The sequence below is a fragment of the Nilaparvata lugens genome, chromosome 2, assembly GCF_014356525.2.
Source record: "Nilaparvata lugens isolate BPH chromosome 2, ASM1435652v1, whole genome shotgun sequence".
NCBI lineage: Eukaryota > Metazoa > Arthropoda > Insecta > Hemiptera > Delphacidae > Nilaparvata > Nilaparvata lugens.
This window is the reverse complement of record NC_052505.1, coordinates 75,071,858-75,091,131: the sequence shown is the minus strand read 5'-3', so window position 1 is coordinate 75,091,131 and position 19,274 is coordinate 75,071,858. Positions and strand designations below refer to the sequence as shown.

Here is a 19,274-nt window from a genome sequence, read left to right as displayed (position 1 = left end):
TTCTATTAGGATCCTCCTCAATTTGAATCAGGCAGCCTTTTGTTTTCCCAATTCCAAAAAAAATACCTAAAATACTCGTTTCACTGGGAATTCGTGTCTGATAGTAGCCTACATTATAACTGAAGAATAAAAATTATTACTCATTTTATTGTGATCTATTCATGTTTTTCTTATGAAATTCAATAAATTATAGGCCTACAGCATGAAGACTATGTCCAATTCATTTGTACTGGTGGCAAAATTTTACATTGAAAATAATTATTTGATAAAATCCAAGTTCAATAGTAATGAAAACAAATTCCTTCAAAAAATAATTGATAATAATACGTTTCGAGGGAAAAAATTAAGAACAAAAAAATGGGAAGCATCGGGGGATTTGAACCCAGGTACCATCGCTCCGTAAGCAAGCTTCTTACCGCTGCGCTACATAGACGTTTGTAAATAGTAGTCTTATAACCTGCTGATAAAAATACACACTTTGGGCTATGGAACTTCAATTAGCCTACGGTAGCATAGATGAATTTGAACATTAATATTCTGAAAAATCTAGAAGGAAAATAGAAATTTGGGCTTCCAGGTGCACGAGATTGATATTTTTAGAATCTATGTTCAAAATTTGGAGATCTAAATTATTCCCGTTTTTCCGGTATGCAATCCACAAGTTGACATGTTTTGATGCGAACAAACACAACCCCACTCTCTCTTATTATATAGAAGAAGAAGATATCTTACCTCTATTTCATTCATCCAAATAAAATGATAGTATATTACTGCAGAATACTTTATTCAATTCTAGAAGCATAAACTGATTCTGTTTAATAAACTATTTGTTAAAACGTTCAGCACCATGGATATTGCCCAAGTAGTTCCAAAACTATCCACCAGGTTTTGTGATAAACGCAGTACTATGAGGTTGAGGTTAGATTCTATTATACTCTGAAAATTGAATTTGAGTAGTTTATAATATCTTATTTGTATTTCATTCATCCAAATGAAATGATAGTATCTTATTGCAAAATACTTTATTCAATTCTAGAAGCATAAACTGATTCTGTTTCATAAACTATTTTGTAAACCCGTTCATATCAAATCAGAATCAGCTGTTATTCAAGGTCATTTTACAGCCCTAGGGCCGTAAAGTTTTACCGGCCTGGTCGGAAAACAATCACTTTCGGCCACCATATGACGCACGTAAACCAGCTCATTACATCCAAGTGTGGCGAAAAAGTAATTATACAATTAATATATGTTTTGACAGTAAACAGAGTACATAACACATGGAAAATTGGATGTTGTACAAAATACAACACGTGACTGCTCGTGTGATTGAGTAAGGCGCGACTACCGGAAGGTTAATATAAAACAAATTAAGACGGTATTTTTTTTGTCCAAATTGTCCAAAGAGAATAAATTTGAACTAATAATATTACTTTTTTATTAGATGGATGATGAGAATGATCAAATAATTTTTAATGAATAAATACTCAAAAAACATGTCGAAAACGATGGATTAATAGATTTTTATTAGTAAATATTGATACAGAGAAAATGATATAATGTACAGTATATGATACTTTACTCTTATTCTTTTAAAAATTATAAAACAAGGTGAAATCAATTTCATTGAACCCACATCACTAATAGCCGTCTTTTCAAAAAGGTCTTATTCTCCGATTGGTTCTCGTGAAATTAACCACGATTAAAATTTAACCGGCTTTTGTGCAACCGGGCCAACGCAATTTTCAGCAAAGAAAATAATTCATGTTTAAAATTCAACTTTTACAATAATAAAAGCAATAAGAATGTATTAATAAAATTACGCATCATTATTGAATACATTTTTAAAAACCAAGAAAGAAAATTTTCTAAAAATAATCTTATGGTAGGCCTATTCTTATGAGTTTCCAATTATTACATAATCATTATCATTAAAGGGTATGGCAGACAAAATTTCAAGATGTTTTGAAAGCAATTTTTTAAACTTTCTACGGATTCTGAAAATATTGAATTACCCTAGCGTATAAAATACAGTAGGCCTACAATTATCATACTTCCATCAACGAATATTTTTAAATTGAAAATCCAATTATTCTATGGAATTTATTATTTGCCGACTTTTTTCAGTGCCCTTTTTTCAAAAATTGGAATATAATCTTTATCAGTGCCCGATATTAATAATTTAATCATTGTAAAAATATATTTTTTAGTATTTTTAACAAGAATGAACACTTAATATTACATCAGATACCAATTACCAATGACCAATTATTATATGCTGGCAAGTGACAGGTGAATCTAAAGAAAAATTATTGTAAACAAACAATAGGCCTACTCAACTGACAACCCACTTGTTGAATTATCATGAACTAAGCCTGATCACTTCACTATGTTAGTATAAAGGTGAACTTTGAATGATGTATTTTCCAGATTTCAAAACGATCGAGAATTGTAATAATCTAGGTGAAACGTGATTGGATGTTTACTTTTGCAATCAACCGAATTCAACAATTGAAACAATGTGCAGAACGACATATTTGCCTACCAATCTAGTGTTCTATTCACTAGAGGAACATTCAACTCTTTCTCATAATTTAAATTACCAATCAACGTTATCAAAATGCCAGGAAAACTTTGAAGTCGTTATTAAGCGCGTATGATCTCACTTGAAGTGAATTGTAGGCCTACATTATCAAACCCACTTCATGTTTCGTATTATACAACTTTTTAAAAACAAAATCTCAAATTTAACTTGTAGTCGAACAACATTGTTTTTGGGTAGCCTGCTGCTAACATTTCAATCATCAACTTACAATAATTGGGTAGGCAACTAATATAGGCCTAATAGCAGCTATCTATAAGTGAGGGTAGTTAATTAATTGAATTCATGTCCATTTTATTTTAATTGTAATCTCGACAAAGATTCGCCAATTCCTTCTTATAAAATTTTCATTTAATGTTTCCAATATAACTTATAATTTGTATTCAAATTATTTATTTATTTATTTATTTATTTATTTATTTATTTATTTATCACATTGTTTACAAGTACTTAACATGAGGAAAGGCACAACAGGCTCATGCCCAAAACTGTCCCATTTCCAATTTATACTATAATGTCCAAATCAAAATGTTGGTTATGTCACTTTCACTTTTCAAAATACAATTTACGCTCTTCAATACTCAGATAAACGAGCAAATTTTGAATCAAAATCTTATTGATGTTCCTTTTCATTCTGCCTTCCGTTTGGATTCTCTTCCAAATGCAACCTATTCGTCGATTCAAGTATAACTATAGGATGGATTCAAGCATAGAGAAAAGATGGGAAGAATGAGTCGAGTCATTCATCCAATTATGTGGAGTGAAAAATTAAACACATGAATTATTATGGTGAACGATCAATTTATTAAACTTCGCTTAGGCCTATTACGCATTTTTGTAGGTCACTCGTTCAAGTTCACTAGATATTAGAGATGATGGTGTGGCGTTAGGTTAAACAAACTTGTTTCTTTCTTTTAATGAAGTAGCCTAGTGGGTTTTTTTAACATTTTATGTTGTTTTATTTCTATTTTCTCTGCACCATTGCAACACGAAACGAGATTATATTATTTCAAAAGCTATTCAATTAATCGCATTAACGTATTTAACTTTAACTTAGTTTTATGTTATACCAATGAATACCATATGAACATTATGAAGCAAAATTTATACTGGTACGTCTTGTGTTACAATGAATTATTATTTATTATTATACGTTTTAGAACAAGCGACAGCGAGTTCTCACTTTTGACTTACTGAAGACCAAAGTCGTCCGTCTGCTTGTATGTTCTACAACAACTTTAGAAAGAATTGATCAATTAGCTTCAAATTTTGAACACGTATTCTTCGAATCTTTTTACATGTCAAGTTTGTTGATCAACAAAATTGACCCACTCCTTCATCCTATTCCAGGATTTAAAAATATATCTGATTTTATCATGTAGTCAGCTCTGAAGAATTCATTGCATGCAATTACTACAGTTTTTTTTCCATTCATTCATTCATAACATCAGCTGAGGCTATTTGGGAGCTATCACACCCGGTTACACATGATTTCACCTGGTTAATACAAAGTAATATTTACAACTTTTTTACATCAACAAAATGATACGGTTTGATAAATATAATAAATGTGCGGTTTTCGCCATTAATTTCTCTTGGAGCTCTGTATCGAAATCAAGTATCACATAACCACCTTCTCATAAAAAAATGAATTTTTATTCATATGAAGATCAAAGATGTTGAAGCAAAAGAGTAGGTCTAATATTTGAAGAGTAATTTTTCATTTTAAATAGGATCCCCAATGAAACCTACTGTCAAATTAATCTTGTAAGAGAAATATTTAGCTGTTTCCATAATTTTCATCAACTCTGTATAATTAAAAGTTGCGGGTTTCAAAGATTGTAATACAACTGTTCTTGAGCGAGTTCTCCAACCCTGGCGGTCACTAGTAGGTAAAGCTCCATAAACCTATGGAGGTATAAAGGTAGGCGCACACAGATCGTCATCGGACGGACAGCACGCATCGGACGATTAGATTTGATGCATTGTTTTCAATAATTGGTGTGCGCATACCTATACGTATAGGTAACTCCTATTGAAAACAATGCATCAAATCAAAGATTATGCGCACTCCAATTGGAAACAATGCATCAAATCGAATCGTCCGATGCGTGCCGTCCGTCCGATGACGATCTTGAGAAGGCAGAATTATTTACTATAATCATTATTACTATAATTTACTATAATTATTTATTATTGTATTAAAAATATACCTGGTGAATAGTAAACAACACAGCTGATGATATGGCTGGTAAAGTCATGAAGCCGGGTTCTGTTATAATGGGAGTCACAAAATACAGTCCGGCTTCTTATGGCTCAAAAACAGGGTTTCGTGGGCACTTCGTGAAGATGGAAACAGACCCAAATATTCTGATTATAGGGTACCTCAGGATATCCGAACCACTTGATGCGCATTTGGGGGTCGCGACTGGGCCGCGTAATGGCCGATTCAAAATGGCGGATCCAGTATTAATTAAAACAGTCATAGAATGGTTACCATCCATGATAGAGACCTCTAATAAACGCGAATCGAATCACAATGAACCATACAAAATATTTACATTGGAGGTCCTTCGGTACTAAACCCAGAGGTTTTTCAGTGGGTGTCTATATAAGTATATATATAATAAATCATTGAATCATACATTACTAAAAATGAAATTGCCAAATTTGATAAGAGGGAGAGAAATTTTTTTTGAGCAAGCATAGAGAAGTTGGGAAGTAAAGCTGCGTTTACACCGGAGTTAATAATAGCACGAGATATTAACAAAAAGTTATTAACTTGACTGAATCGTCAAAAATTTCTCTTAACAAAAGTTAATAACTCGTGTTTTTAACAGAAAATTCCTAGTTATTAACAAGATCTTGTTACCAATATAATTGACTTCCATATGATTTCATTTAACGAGACTATTCATATGATATAACAGCCGGAATAAAAAGCAAAAAATTGTCTTCAAAATACTTTAAATTGAAACAGGTGTGATCATTAACATAATGATCTTCATCTGATATAATGTAAATAAATTATAGTGCGTTTACACCAGAGTTGATAACAAAAGTTCTTAACATATGTTAATAACATTTTCTTTTGGCTGCTAGTTTTTTTATCAACAAAAGTTAATAAATTTGTCACGTGTTTCGTCTGCAGCTGTAGTTATTAGGGAACAGCTGTAGTTGTAGGATAGGGATGCTGGGCGAGGGGGTCGCGGGGAAGATAGTAACCTGTTATTAAAAGTTAATGCGATAAAAGAGGCTTTTGTTATTAACATAACACATTTCCTTTGATCTTTACCAACTCTCGATGGAAAACATAAATCTTGTTAATAACAAGGAATTTTCTGTTAAAAACACGAGTTATTAACTCTTGTTAAGTGAAATTTTTGTCGATTCAGTCAAGTTGACAACTTTTTATTAATAACACGTCATGTTATCAACTCCGGTGTAAACGCAGCTTTATAGTTAGGTAGGCCTACTGTAGTGTAACAAGGTCTTATAGAACCGCCGTGAAGCTGGCCCCACCATATCGAGCCCAAAATTTGAAACATATGCCAATATTTAGGGCTTTTTTTGGGCTTCCAGAATAACCAAGTTTCAATTTTTGGGCTCAACCGGAAATGGGTTTTATAAGGGTTTATACATTGGCGGGCCAGCTTCACGGTTAGCCCGCCACCATCACCGATCTTGAAGATGAAGGTGTCATTTGATAGAGTGAATTTTGGGCTTTCATTCTATACCATTTTCAAATTTTGGGCTCAAAAAATACGACCGTGAGAGACTTCGAAAGTTTTCAAATTCGGCGGGCCAGCTTCACGGTTAGCCCGCCACCATCACCGATCTTGAAGATGAATATGTCATTCGATAGAGCGAATTTTGGGCTTCCATTCTATACCATTTTCAAATTTTGGGCTCAATAATTACGCTGCTGGCGGAGGAAAAACGTTATTGGCAGGGGGAGGGGGGGGTAATGTATTAAACTAGGTCCCTTGTCGCCACCAGGGAAAGTGTATTCCAGAGAAAATTGATGAGAATCAATGAAACAAGTCTTCAGCTATCATATGATACCACTTTCAATTTTTGGGCTCCATAAACACACCGTCAGCGGGGGGGGAAGGGTTGTAGGTAACCAGGTCCCTTGCCGCCCCACCATATCGAGCCCATAATTTGAAACATATGCCAATATTTAGGGCTTTTTTTGGGCTTCCAGAAAAACCAAGTTTCAATTTTTGGGCTCAACCGGAAATGGGTTTAATAAGGGTTTATACATTGGCGGGCCAGCTTCACGGTTAGCCCGCCACCATCACCAATCTTGGAGATGAAGGTGTCATTGGATAGAGAGAATTTTGGGCTTTCATTCTATACCATTTTCAAATTTTGGGCTCAATAATTACGCTGCTAGCGGAGGAAAAACGTTATTGGCAGGGGGAGGGGGGGGTAATGTATTAAACCAGGTCCCTTGTCGCCGCCAGGGAAAGTGTATTCTAGAGAAAATTAATGAGAATCGATGAAACAAGTCTTCAGCTATCATATGATACCACTTTCAATTTTTGGGCTCGATAATCACGCCGTCAGCGGGGGGGAAGGGTTGTGGGTAACCAGGTCCCTTGCCGCCACCAGGGTATGAGTAATCAAGAAAAATCCGAAGGGAATCGATATAACAAGTCTACAGCTATCATATTATACCACTTTCAATTTTTGGGCTCGATATTCACGCTGTCAGCGGGGGGGAAGGGTTGTAGGTAACCAGGTCCCTTGCCGCCCCCAGGGTATGTGTTATTGAGAAAAATCCGATATAAATCGATGTAACAAGTCTACAGCTATCATATTATACCACTTTCAATTTTTGGGCTCGATATTCACGCTGTCAGCGGGGGGGAAGGTTTGTAGGTAACCAGTTCCCTTGCCGCCCCCAGGGAAGTTGTATTTCATAATAATTCAACGGAAATCGATGTTACAAGTCTACGACTATCATATTATACGACTTTCAATTTTTGGGCTCGATATTCACGCTGTCAGCGGGGGGGAAGGGTGTAGGTAACCAGGTCCCTTGCCGCCCCCAGGGTATGAGTAATCAAGAAAAATCCGAAGGGAATCGATATAACAAGTCTACAGCTATCATATTATACCACTTTCATTTTTGGGCTCGATATTCACGCTGTCAGGGGTGGGGAAGGTTGTAGGTAACCAGTTCCCTTGCCGCCCCCAGGAAGTTGTATTTCATAATAATTCAACGGAAATCGATGTAACAAGTCTACGACTATCATATTATACCACTTTCAATTCTTGGGCTCGATATTCACGCTGTCAGCGGGGGGGAAGGGTTGTAGGTAACCAGGTCCCTTGCCGCCTCCAGAGTACGAGTAATCAAGAAAAATCCGAAGGGAATCGATATAACAAGTCTACAGCTATCATATTATACCACTTTCAATTTTTGGGCTCGATATTCACGCTGTCAGCGGGGGGGAAGGGTTGTAGGTAACCAGGTCCCTTGCCGCCCTCAGGGTATGTGTTATTGTGAATAATCAGATATAAATCGATGTAACAAGTCTACCGCTATCATATTATACCACTTTCAATTTTTGGGCTCGATATTCACGCTGTCAGCGGGGGGGAAGGGTTGTAGGTAACCAGTTCCCTTGCCGCCCCCAGGGAAGTTGTATTTCATAATAATTCAACTGAAATCGATGTAACAAGTCTACGACTATCATATTAAACCACTTTCAATTTTTGGGCTCGATATTCACGCTGTCAGCGGGGGGGAAGGGTTGTGGGTAACCAGGTCCCTTGCATATTAATTATTCATATGAATTATTCCCCTATTCCATATAATTCAGTAATATTCTAGTAATATGAATTAGAATAAAATATTATATGAGGAACTGTCTTAAGGCTGTTGGAGAATGTTTATTATAGAATGTAGTAACTGTTTGTAGCATTCAACGTTTTAATTCAAGTTCAGTATACTTTCTTGTGCATATCATTTATCATTGCCATATACTGTACGATAGGTATGAATTGAAACTTGGAATAAATTTAAATGATAGGCGGTGTATTTAAAAATAATAATAGGCGGTGTTTGGCAAAGATGAATTCCAAACAATATTGTGATTGTGATGTCGAAATGCAATAAACAGCTGCAATAAACTTGTATATCTGAGAATGTTTTTATTCTTCGACTTGTCTATCCACCTCCTGCACACGTTATTCAGCTGTAGGTCGGTCAGGCCAGTTTTTCTTTCTATTATTATTGTAGATTAATTTCCACGTTATAGAGTGAGATGATGTTTTATTCGAAATACGGGGAACATTGTTATCTGGTGTATCTGGTAATCTATATGAGATAGAGCTGTGTATCTGGTCTTAGGTTGTAGAGCACAGAAATTCGACCAGAGAGATTTCTAATTATACATTTGAATGACGACAATCGAAAGATATTGAAGATTAAAAACTGAAAGTACGGTAATCAAGATATTTTTTCCTAGTGTTGAAATAATGTGACTCAAGATTGCCGAAGGCTCTTAAGATCGTCAAGACTATTACAACAATGAAAGTTCAACAACATACAAAACATTAAAAGGCTATGCAAAGGCTAAAAATAAACTTTCTACTGGTGATATTTTTTCAATTTTTTTCGATTTGTATATCATCAAGCTATCACAATGAAAAAGTTTTCTCGGGAAAACATTTTTTTCGATCATTACTTTCTGAGATATGAGCGCCTAAGTTTAAAGTTATTGGACAGAACATTTCAAATTCGGTGAGAAATAAATTCATGAGATTTAGAGGATAGATTCTTTATGGTATTGTTGATCTAGTGAGAAAATTTTTTTCTGAAAATATCAATTTATGAGAAAGTTATTGAATTTAATAAAAACTAACAAAAATACCTTTTTGTTGAGTTATTTTTGGTAAATTGAATAACTTTATCAAAAATTCATATCTTTAGAAAATTCTACTTTCACTAGATCAATAATAGCATGAAGAATCAATCCTCCAAATCTAATGGATTTTTCTCTTACCGAATTTGAAATGTTTTGTATCAAAAATTTAAACTTGAGGCGCTCATATCTCAAGAAGTAGTGATCGGAAAAAATGTTTTCCCGAGAAAACTTTCTCATTTTGATTGCTTGATGATATACAAATCGAGAAACTTTTAAAAATATCACCAGAAAAATGTTTAGTTTTAGCTTTTGCACAGCCTTAATTGGTTGGAAATTCTTTTTTTGCATAAGTACCAAATGAATGTAGACTACTAATTTTTTTACTTTCAGAAAATTATTTGAGTAGTTCATTGGAGTTTATATATAAATATATATATACCGAATATATTTTGATTGCATAAAGGAAAAATTCAAATATTTTTTCACTTTTCAAGAAATGTTTCAGGTAGAAATATCACGATAAATCGCTCTCGTTAAATCATGATAACTTGTTTGATGATTAGTATTTGTTGATAATGATATTGTAGCGTGTGTATCAATGTACATTATTAAATAATACAGACTAATATTTTCACAAAGAGAAGATTTCCCATGAACACTTGATATTGAAACCATGACACAAACTATTTTTAAAATAACAATAAATTAAATAGCTTCACATGAACATTACAATATTTAATTTCTGTTTCTCAATTACATGGAATGAAACCTCAAATAATTGATATAACTCGAATATCTGCTTAAGAATTTTCTATGAATCTATTTCTTGAAAAGTTGAAAATTATCTGAATTTTTCTGGTATTCAAATCGGGCCAGGTTATTTCATTTCTTCAAATTTATTTGAATATGTGTGTGTTTTATTAAAACATAAGGTAAAAATTTTGCTGAGTTTCAATACCAAGATAAATATTTATATTGAAGATAATATTATGATGTGTGATAATTAAGCTGTGTTCAAAATAAATTCCTACCTTGTCCATGGTGTTGACAGCTGATGGTAGCTGTTGACAGCTCACTCTGGAAGAATGAATGGCAGCATCAGCGACAAACTGAAGAGAACCAGACTCACCACAGATTTCAGGTTGATGGTATAAATCTGAAAATAATAAGATATAAATTTCAGTTTCGGCAGTCAGCAAGCGAGGATTTTAACCCATAGTATAAAATAATGTAACAGATAATGTATCAATTGTTTAGCCACTTGGCAATTTCAAAAATATACTATATTAAAGTCCATACGAGGGGTGTACCGTATATCAATATATATTTTTCAAGACAATGTAATCTTGTGATACAAAGAAGACAATCAGGTTGTAAGAGTGATAAGAATATTATTATGATGATAATTGTCAGTGATGAGAATTATTATGATGATAATTGTCAAAAAGAAACAAATTGTTAATGTAGAATGTCAAAATACAATGCTATTAAAATTTCAATATAATACTATAATCTCAATAGAAATATTGGAATAGTAATAAATTATGAGAACTTTAAATCGCAAGAAATAATTTATTTTCAATGAAAAAGGCTGAGAAATTGTCAAAAAAACCACTAATTTATTGATAATTAGAAAGACCGGTTCCGGTTATTACACCATTGTAATTTCTCAGTCTTTTTCATTCAATATGAATAATTACCACAATATCAACTTCTCAACTACACAAAAAATAATTTATGAGAACTTGAGAGTCGTTTTGTTTATATAGAAAAGAGGCGGTTCTAGTCACTTTTATGATCATTACATAAACAATTTAAGAACCTTTCATAATGCCCCAGTTTTACAACAAGAACAATAGGTAATCTCTTCATTAAAAGGATAGATTCTTTTGAAACTATTTCAAATGAACCTAGCTTATACTCTAAAAACCAAATATTTCAAGATTTCGATGTATTTGCAATAATACAAGTAATATATATTGGAGTTATACTGTTATAACAATATTATAATGTTTACAATTATATATTAAAATAAATATATGTGAAAATATTGTTATGTAATAAATTTTGATTGAATTTCGGTCAAGAACTAACAGGATAATTCGTAGTGCACAAAGGGTAGAAAGTAGATTGTCATTTATTATTAACTAAGAATTAGTTTAAAATTGATTGATATTAAAGTTTTACATAGCACACGAATGAATGTGAAATAAACAATTACCGTTATTCTTATTATCCAAGAGTGAGATTGAAAAAAGTTTAAATTGAAATTTCTTTGATATGGGGCTACTGGGATACAAAGAAATTAATATTCTACAATGAAATCGATAGTGGAATCTCTGTAAATATTATCTTACCGTATTGCAAGGCAATTCCTGTCTTGTGATGCGTTTTGATGTATCCGAGGATGCTGTTCTGATCTGCGCCGAAGACACTGCCGTTGTAAGAACACAGACGTTTGAATTCAACTGATGCCCTTAGTATTTCTTAACTTTTGAAGAAAGCTCTCTAGTATCCCACTCTAAAATGGCAATGGCCAATGGGGTGATGAGAAAATGACGTCAACATGGAAAATTGTAAACATGGACATGTGAGGGTTGGCTCTCCATCCAAAATCATTCCTTCAAAGAAAAACATACTGGGGCCGCACTTGTAAAACAAGCTAGCAAAACAAAAGTCTATTCATGAATTCCGAAACTGAAAACGAGCAAACTAGGAGAATATGCACGCTCAACTTTTGTTATTGACTATAGAAATGTATCTGCAGAGACTAGGGTCGATTCTATTGTAATGATTTTCAACATCTCCTTTATTCTCTAAGAACGCTTTAGAAACAAAAGTGTCGGAGACAATTCTGATATATTGATTTTGTCACTTAGGCTGAATATCTTTAACTAACACATTTCTAGAAGAAGCCTTTTTATTTATTATTACTATTCTGAGCTTTCATGCCCAAAGATACCGCCTTGTGTCAAATTATCTTTAGATTCAGCCGATTCGTGAAGACTGAATAAGTTTCTCGTCACTCTGACGCCGAACCAAAATACAATAAACTTCCTCCCCTGTTCAAAGCTTTGGAAGGAAGTATTCAATTTTGAAGTGGAGAAAGCAGGATGGATGAGTATTGCACAAAGCCAATATTGAATGACATCGTTCTTTCTGGAAATTCCCTTGGTTCCATTAGCTTTCTTTTGATTCAGCCGATTTCAAATGACTGAATATGTTTTTCGTCACTCTGACACGGACCAAAATTCCATGAACTTCCTACCCTATTCACACATTGTAGGAAGTATTCACTTTCGAATTCAATAGAGAAAGCGGGGTAGTTGAGTATTGCATACTGAGAACTCATATTGAACGACAAACTTCATTCTGACAATAACAATACAAATGCTCAACTCGATATAATCGATATAATCTAGTGATACTTAATTCTAAAGACATTACTGCAAGTGAAACCGAAACAATAAAACACGTAATGATTATTGTATGATGATATTTTTAAAAAACATGACCTTTGCTTAAATCACTGAAAATATTCCTTGTAGACTTGTTACATCGATTTCCGTTGAATTATTATGAAATACAACTTCCCTGGGGGCGGCAAGGGAACTGGTTACCTACAACCCTTCCCCCCCGCTGACAGCGTGAATATCGAGCCCAAAAATTGAAAGTGGTATAATATGATAGCTGTAGACTTGTTATATCGATTCCCTTCGGATTTTTCTTGAATACACATACCCTGGGGGCGGCAAGGGACCTGGTTACCTACAACCCTTCCCCCCCGCTGACGGCGTGAATATCGAGCCCAAAAATTGAAAGTGGTATAATATGATAGTCGTAGACTTGTTACATCGATTTCCGTTGAATTACCATGAAATACAACTTCCCTGGGGGCGGCAAGGGAACTGGTTACCTACAACCCTTCCCCCCCGCTGACAGCGTGAATATCGAGCCCAAAAATTGAAAGTGATATAATATGATAGCTGTAGACTTGTTATGTAATAATTTTGATTGAATTTCGGTCAAGAACTAACAGGATAATTCGTAGTGCACAAAGGGTAGAAAGTAGATTGTCATTTATTATTAACTAAGAATTAGTTTAAAATTGATTGATATTAAAGTTTTACATAGCACACGAATGAATGTGAAATAAACAATTACCGTTATTCTTATTATCCAAGAGTGAGATTGAAAAAAGTTTAAATTGAAATTTCTTTGATATGGGGCTACTGGGATACAAAGAAATTAATATTCTACAATGAAATCGATAGTGGAATCTCTGTAAATATTATCTTACCGTATTGCAAGGCAATTCCTGTCTTGTGATGCGTTTTGATGTATCCGAGGATGCTGTTCTGATCTGCGCCGAAGACACTGCCGTTGTAAGAACACAGACGTTTGAATTCAACTGATGCCCTTAGTATTTCTTAACTTTTGAAGAAAGCTCTCTAGTATCCCACTCTAAAATGGCAATGGCCAATGGGGTGATGAGAAAATGACGTCAACATGGAAAATTGTAAACATGGACATGTGAGGGTTGGCTCTCCATCCAAAATCATTCCTTCAAAGAAAAACATACTGGGGCCGCACTTGTAAAACAAGCTAGCAAAACAAAAGTCTATTCATGAATTCCGAAACTGAAAACGAGCAAACTAGGAGAATATGCACGCTCAACTTTTGTTATTGACTATAGAAATGTATCTGCAGAGACTAGGGTCGATTCTATTGTAATGATTTTCAACATCTCCTTTATTCTCTAAGAACGCTTTAGAAACAAAAGTGTCGGAGACAATTCTGATATATTGATTTTGTCACTTAGGCTGAATATCTTTAACTAACACATTTCTAGAAGAAGCCTTTTTATTTATTATTACTATTCTGAGCTTTCATGCCCAAAGATACCGCCTTGTGTCAAATTATCTTTAGATTCAGCCGATTCGTGAAGACTGAATAAGTTTCTCGTCACTCTGACGCCGAACCAAAATACAATAAACTTCCTCCCCTATTCAAAGCTTTGGAAGGAAGTATTCAATTTTGAAGTGGAGAAAGCAGGATGGATGAGTATTGCACACTGAAAGCAAATATTGAATGACATCGTTCTTTCTGGAAATTCCCTTGGTTCCATTAGCTTTCTTTTGATTCAGCCGATTTCAAATGACTGAATATGTTTTTCGTCACTCTGACACGGACCAAAATTCCATGAACTTCCTACCCTATTCACACATTGTAGGAAGTATTCACTTTCGAATTCAATAGAGAAAGCGGGGTAGTTGAGTATTGCATACTGAGAACTCATATTGAACGACAAACTTCATTCTGACAATAACAATACAAATGCTCAACTCGATATAATCGATATAATCTAGTGATACTTAATTCTAAAGACATTACTGCAAGTGAAACCGAAACAATAATACACGTAATGATTATTGTATGATGATATTTTTAAAAAACATGACCTTTGCTTAAATCACTGAAAATATTCCTTCCCTGGGGGCGGCAAGGGACCTGGTTACCTACAACCCTTCCCCCCCGCTGACGGCGTGATTATCGAGCCCAAAAATTGAAAGTGGTATCATATGATAGCTGTAGACTTGTTACATCGATTTATATCTGATTTTTCTCGATAACACATACCCTGGGGGCGGCAAGGGACCTGGTTACCTACAACCCTTCCCCCCCGCTGACGGCGTGAATATCGAGCCCAAAAATTGAAAGTGGTATAATATGATAGTCGTAGACTTGTTACATCGATTTCCGTTGAATTATTATGAAATACAACTTCCCTGGGGGCGGCAAGGGAACTGGTTACCTACAAACCTTCCCCCCCGCTGACAGCGTGAATATCGAGCCCAAAAATTGAAAGTGGTATAATATGATAGCTGTAGACTTGTTACATCGATTTATATCTGATTTTTCTCAATAACACATACCCTGGGGGCGGCAAGGGACCTGGTTACCTACAACCCTTCCCCCCCGCTGACGGCGTGATTATCGAGCCCAAAAATTGAAAGTGGTATAATATGATAGTCGTAGACTTGTAACATCGATTTCCGTTGAATTATTATGAAATACAACTTCCCTGGGGGCGGCAAGGGAACTGGTTACCTACAACCTTCCCCCCCGCTGACAGCGTGAATATCGAGCCCAAAAATTGAAAGTGGTATAATATGATAGTCGTAGACTTGTTACATCGATTTCCGTTGAATTATTATGAAATACAACTTCCCTGGGGGCGGCAAGGGACCTGGTTACCTACAACCCTTCCCCCCCGCTGACGGCGTGATTATCGAGCCCAAAAATTGAAAGTGGTATCATATGATAGCTGTAGACTTGTTACATCGATTTCCGTTAAATTATTATGAAATACAACTTCCCTGGGGGCGGCAAGGGACCTGGTTACCTACAACCTTCCCCCCCGCTGACGGCGTGATTATCGAGCCCAAAAATTGAAAGTGGTATCATATGATAGCTGTAGACTTGTTATATCGATTCCCTTCGGATTTTTCTTGATTACTCATACCCTGGGGGCGGCAAGGGACCTGGTTACCTACAACCCTTCCCCCCCGCTGACAGCGTGAATATCGAGCCCAAAAATTGAAAGTGGTATCATATGATAGCTGTAGACTTGTTATATCGATTCCCTTCGGATTTTTCTTGATTACTCATACCCTGGGGGCGGCAAGGGACTGGTTACCTACAACCCTTCCCCCCCGCTGACAGCGTGAATATCGAGCCCAAAAATTGAAAGTGGTATAATATGATAGCTGTAGACTTGTTACATCGATTCATATCTGATTTTTCTCAATAACACGTACCCTGGGGGCGGCAAGGGACCTGGTTACCTACAACCCTTCCCCCCCGCTGACGGCGTGAATATCGAGCCCAAAAATTGAAAGTGGTATATATGATAGCTGTAGACTTGTTACATCGATTTCCGTTGAATTATTATGAATACAACTTCCCTGGGGGCGGCAAGGGACCTGGTTACCTACAACCCTTCCCCCCCGCTGACAGCGTGAATATCGAGCCAAAAATTGAAAGTGTATAATATGATAGCTGTAGACTTGTTACATCGATTTATATCGGATTTTTCTCAATAACACATACCCTGGGGGCGGCAAGGGACCTGGTTACCTACAACCCTTCCCCCCCGCTGACAGCGTGAATATCGAGCCCAAAAATTGAAAGTGGTATAATATGATAGCTGTAGACTTGTTATATCGATTCCCTTCGGATTTTTCTTGATTACTCATACCCTGGTGGCGGCAAGGGACCTGGTTACCCACAACCCTTCCCCCCCGCTGACGGTGTGTTTATGGAGCCCAAAAATTGAAAGTGGTATCATATGATAGCTGAAGACTTGTTTCATCGATTCTCATTAATTTTCTCTAGAATACACTTTCCCTGGCGGCGACAAGGGACCTGGTTTAATACATTATCCCCCCCCCTCCACCTGCCAATAACGTTTTTCCTCCGCCAGCAGCGTAATTATTGAGCCCAAAATTTGAAAATGGTATAGAATGAAAGCCCAAAATTCTCTCTATCCAATGACACCTTCATCTCCAAGATCGGTGATGGTGGCGGGCTAACCGTGAAGCTGGCCCGCCAATGTATAAACCCTTATTAAACCCATTTCCGGTTGAGCCCAAAAATTGAAACTTGGTTTTTCTGGAAGCCCAAAAAAAGCCCTAAATATTGGCATATGTTTCAAATTTTGGGCTCGATATGGTGGGGCGGCAAGGGACCTGGTTACCTACAACCCTTCCCCCCCCGCTGACGGTGTGTTTATGGAGCCCAAAAATTGAAAGTGGTATCATATGATAGCTGAAGACTTGTTTCATCGATTCTCATCAATTTTCTCTGGAATACACTTTCCCTGGCGGCGACAAGGGACCTTGTTTAATACATTACCCCCCCTCCCCCTGCCTATAACGTTTTTCCTCCGCCAGCAGCGTAATTATTGAGCCCAAAATTTGAAAATGGTATAGAATGGAAGCCCAAAATTCGCTCTATCGAATGACATATTCATCTTCAAGATCGGTGATGGTGGCGGGCTAACCGTGAAGCTGGCCCGCCGAATTTGAAAACTTTCGAAGTCTCTCACGGTCGTATTTTTTGAGCCCAAAATTTGAAAATGGTATAGAATGAAAGCCCAAAATTCACTCTATCAAATGACACCTTCATCTTCAAGATCGGTGATGGTGGCGGGCTAACCGTGAAGCTGGCCCGCCAATGTATAAACCCTTATAAAACCCATTTCCGGTTGAGCCCAAAAATTGAAACTTGGTTTTTCTGGAAGCCCAAAAAAAGCCCTAAATATTGGCATATGTTTCAAATTTTGGGCTCGATATGGTGGGGCGGCAAGGGACCTGGTTACCTACAACCCTTCCCCCCCCGCTGACGGTGTGTTTATGGAGCCCAAAAATTGAAAGTGGTATCATATGATAGCTGAAGACTTGTTTCATCGATTCTCATCAATTTTCTCTGGAATACACTTTCCCTGGCGGCGACAAGGGACCTTGTTTAATACATTACCCCCCCTCCCCCTGCCTATAACGTTTTTCCTCCGCCAGCAGCGTAATTATTGAGCCCAAAATTTGAAAATGGTATAGAATGAAGCCCAAAATTCGCTCTATCGAATGACATATTCATCTTCAAGATCGGTGATGGTGGCGGGCTAACCGTGAAGCTGGCCCGCCAATGTATAAACCCTTATAAAACCCATTTCCGGTTGAGCCCAAAAATTGAAACTTGGTTATTCTGGAAGCCCAAAAAAAGCCCTAAATATTGGCATATGTTTCAAATTTTGGGCTCGATATGGTGGGGCGGCAAGGGACCTGGTTACCTACAACCCTTCCCCCCCCGCTGACGGTGTGTTTATGGAGCCCAAAAATTGAAAGTGGTATCATATGATAGCTGAAGACTTGTTACATCGATTCTCATCAATTTTCTCTGGAATACACTTTCCCTGGCGGCGACAAGGGACCTTGTTTAATACATTACCCCCCCTCCCCCTGCCTATAACGTTTTTCCTCCGCCAGCAGCGTAATTATTGAGCCCAAAATTTGAAAATGGTATAGAATGGAAGCCCAAAATTCGCTCTATCGAATGACATATTCATCTTCAAGATCGGTGATGGTGGCGGGCTAACCGTGAAGCTGGCCCGCCGAATTTGAAAACTTTCGAAGTCTCTCACGGTCGTATTTTTCGAGCCCAAAATTTGAAAATGGTATAGAATGAAAGCCCAAAATTCACTCTATCAAATGACACCTTCATCTTCAAGATCGGTGATGGTGGCGAGCTAACCGTGAAGCTGGCCCGCCAATGTATAAACCTTATTAAACCCATTTCCGGTTGAGCCCAAAAATTGAAACTTGGTTATTCTGGAAGCCCAAAAAAAGCCCTTAATATTGGCATATGTTTCAAATTTTGGGCTCGATATGGTGGGGCCAGCTTCACGGCGGTTCTTATAGACCTTGTAGTATAAACAACCTACTAGCGATAACTGTGGTCAACATATGAACTAAGTAACAGAATAATGTGAGCATGTTCAGAAAAAAGGACCTAAGAGTCCTGACAGGGTCTGAAAGCTTATGTTTTTATATTGGAGCTAAAAGAGACTGGACGCATGAGTCCTGTCAGCCTCCAAATGGTATATATTATTTGATATAGAATTAAATAGGCATAATTCTTTCAAATTTTGATTTTTTCCATTTTGAATAATCAGTTACAAGAATACTGCAAAAAATCATAAATTTAAATTTCAGTGATTATGAAATGTACATAGG

The 19,274-nt window shown here is 36.4% G+C and overlaps 1 protein-coding gene across 1 annotated transcript in view; it reads right to left on the bottom strand.

The window, feature by feature from the left end:
* The window catches only part of LOC111052441 (glycoprotein 3-alpha-L-fucosyltransferase A-like), a 35,409-nt gene extending 21,586 nt beyond the window's left edge, over positions 1 to 13,823 (bottom strand). The window contains exons 1-2 of the mRNA XM_039421731.1: positions 13,781 to 13,823; positions 10,512 to 10,636 (exon numbers count right to left, since the gene is read on the bottom strand). Of these exons, the coding sequence (XP_039277665.1) occupies positions 10,512 to 10,520 (9 nt within the window). The 5' untranslated portion in view covers positions 10,521 to 10,636; positions 13,781 to 13,823. The remainder of the gene's footprint in view (positions 1 to 10,511; positions 10,637 to 13,780) is intronic.
* Between the last annotated feature and the right edge of the window lie 5,451 nt (positions 13,824 to 19,274).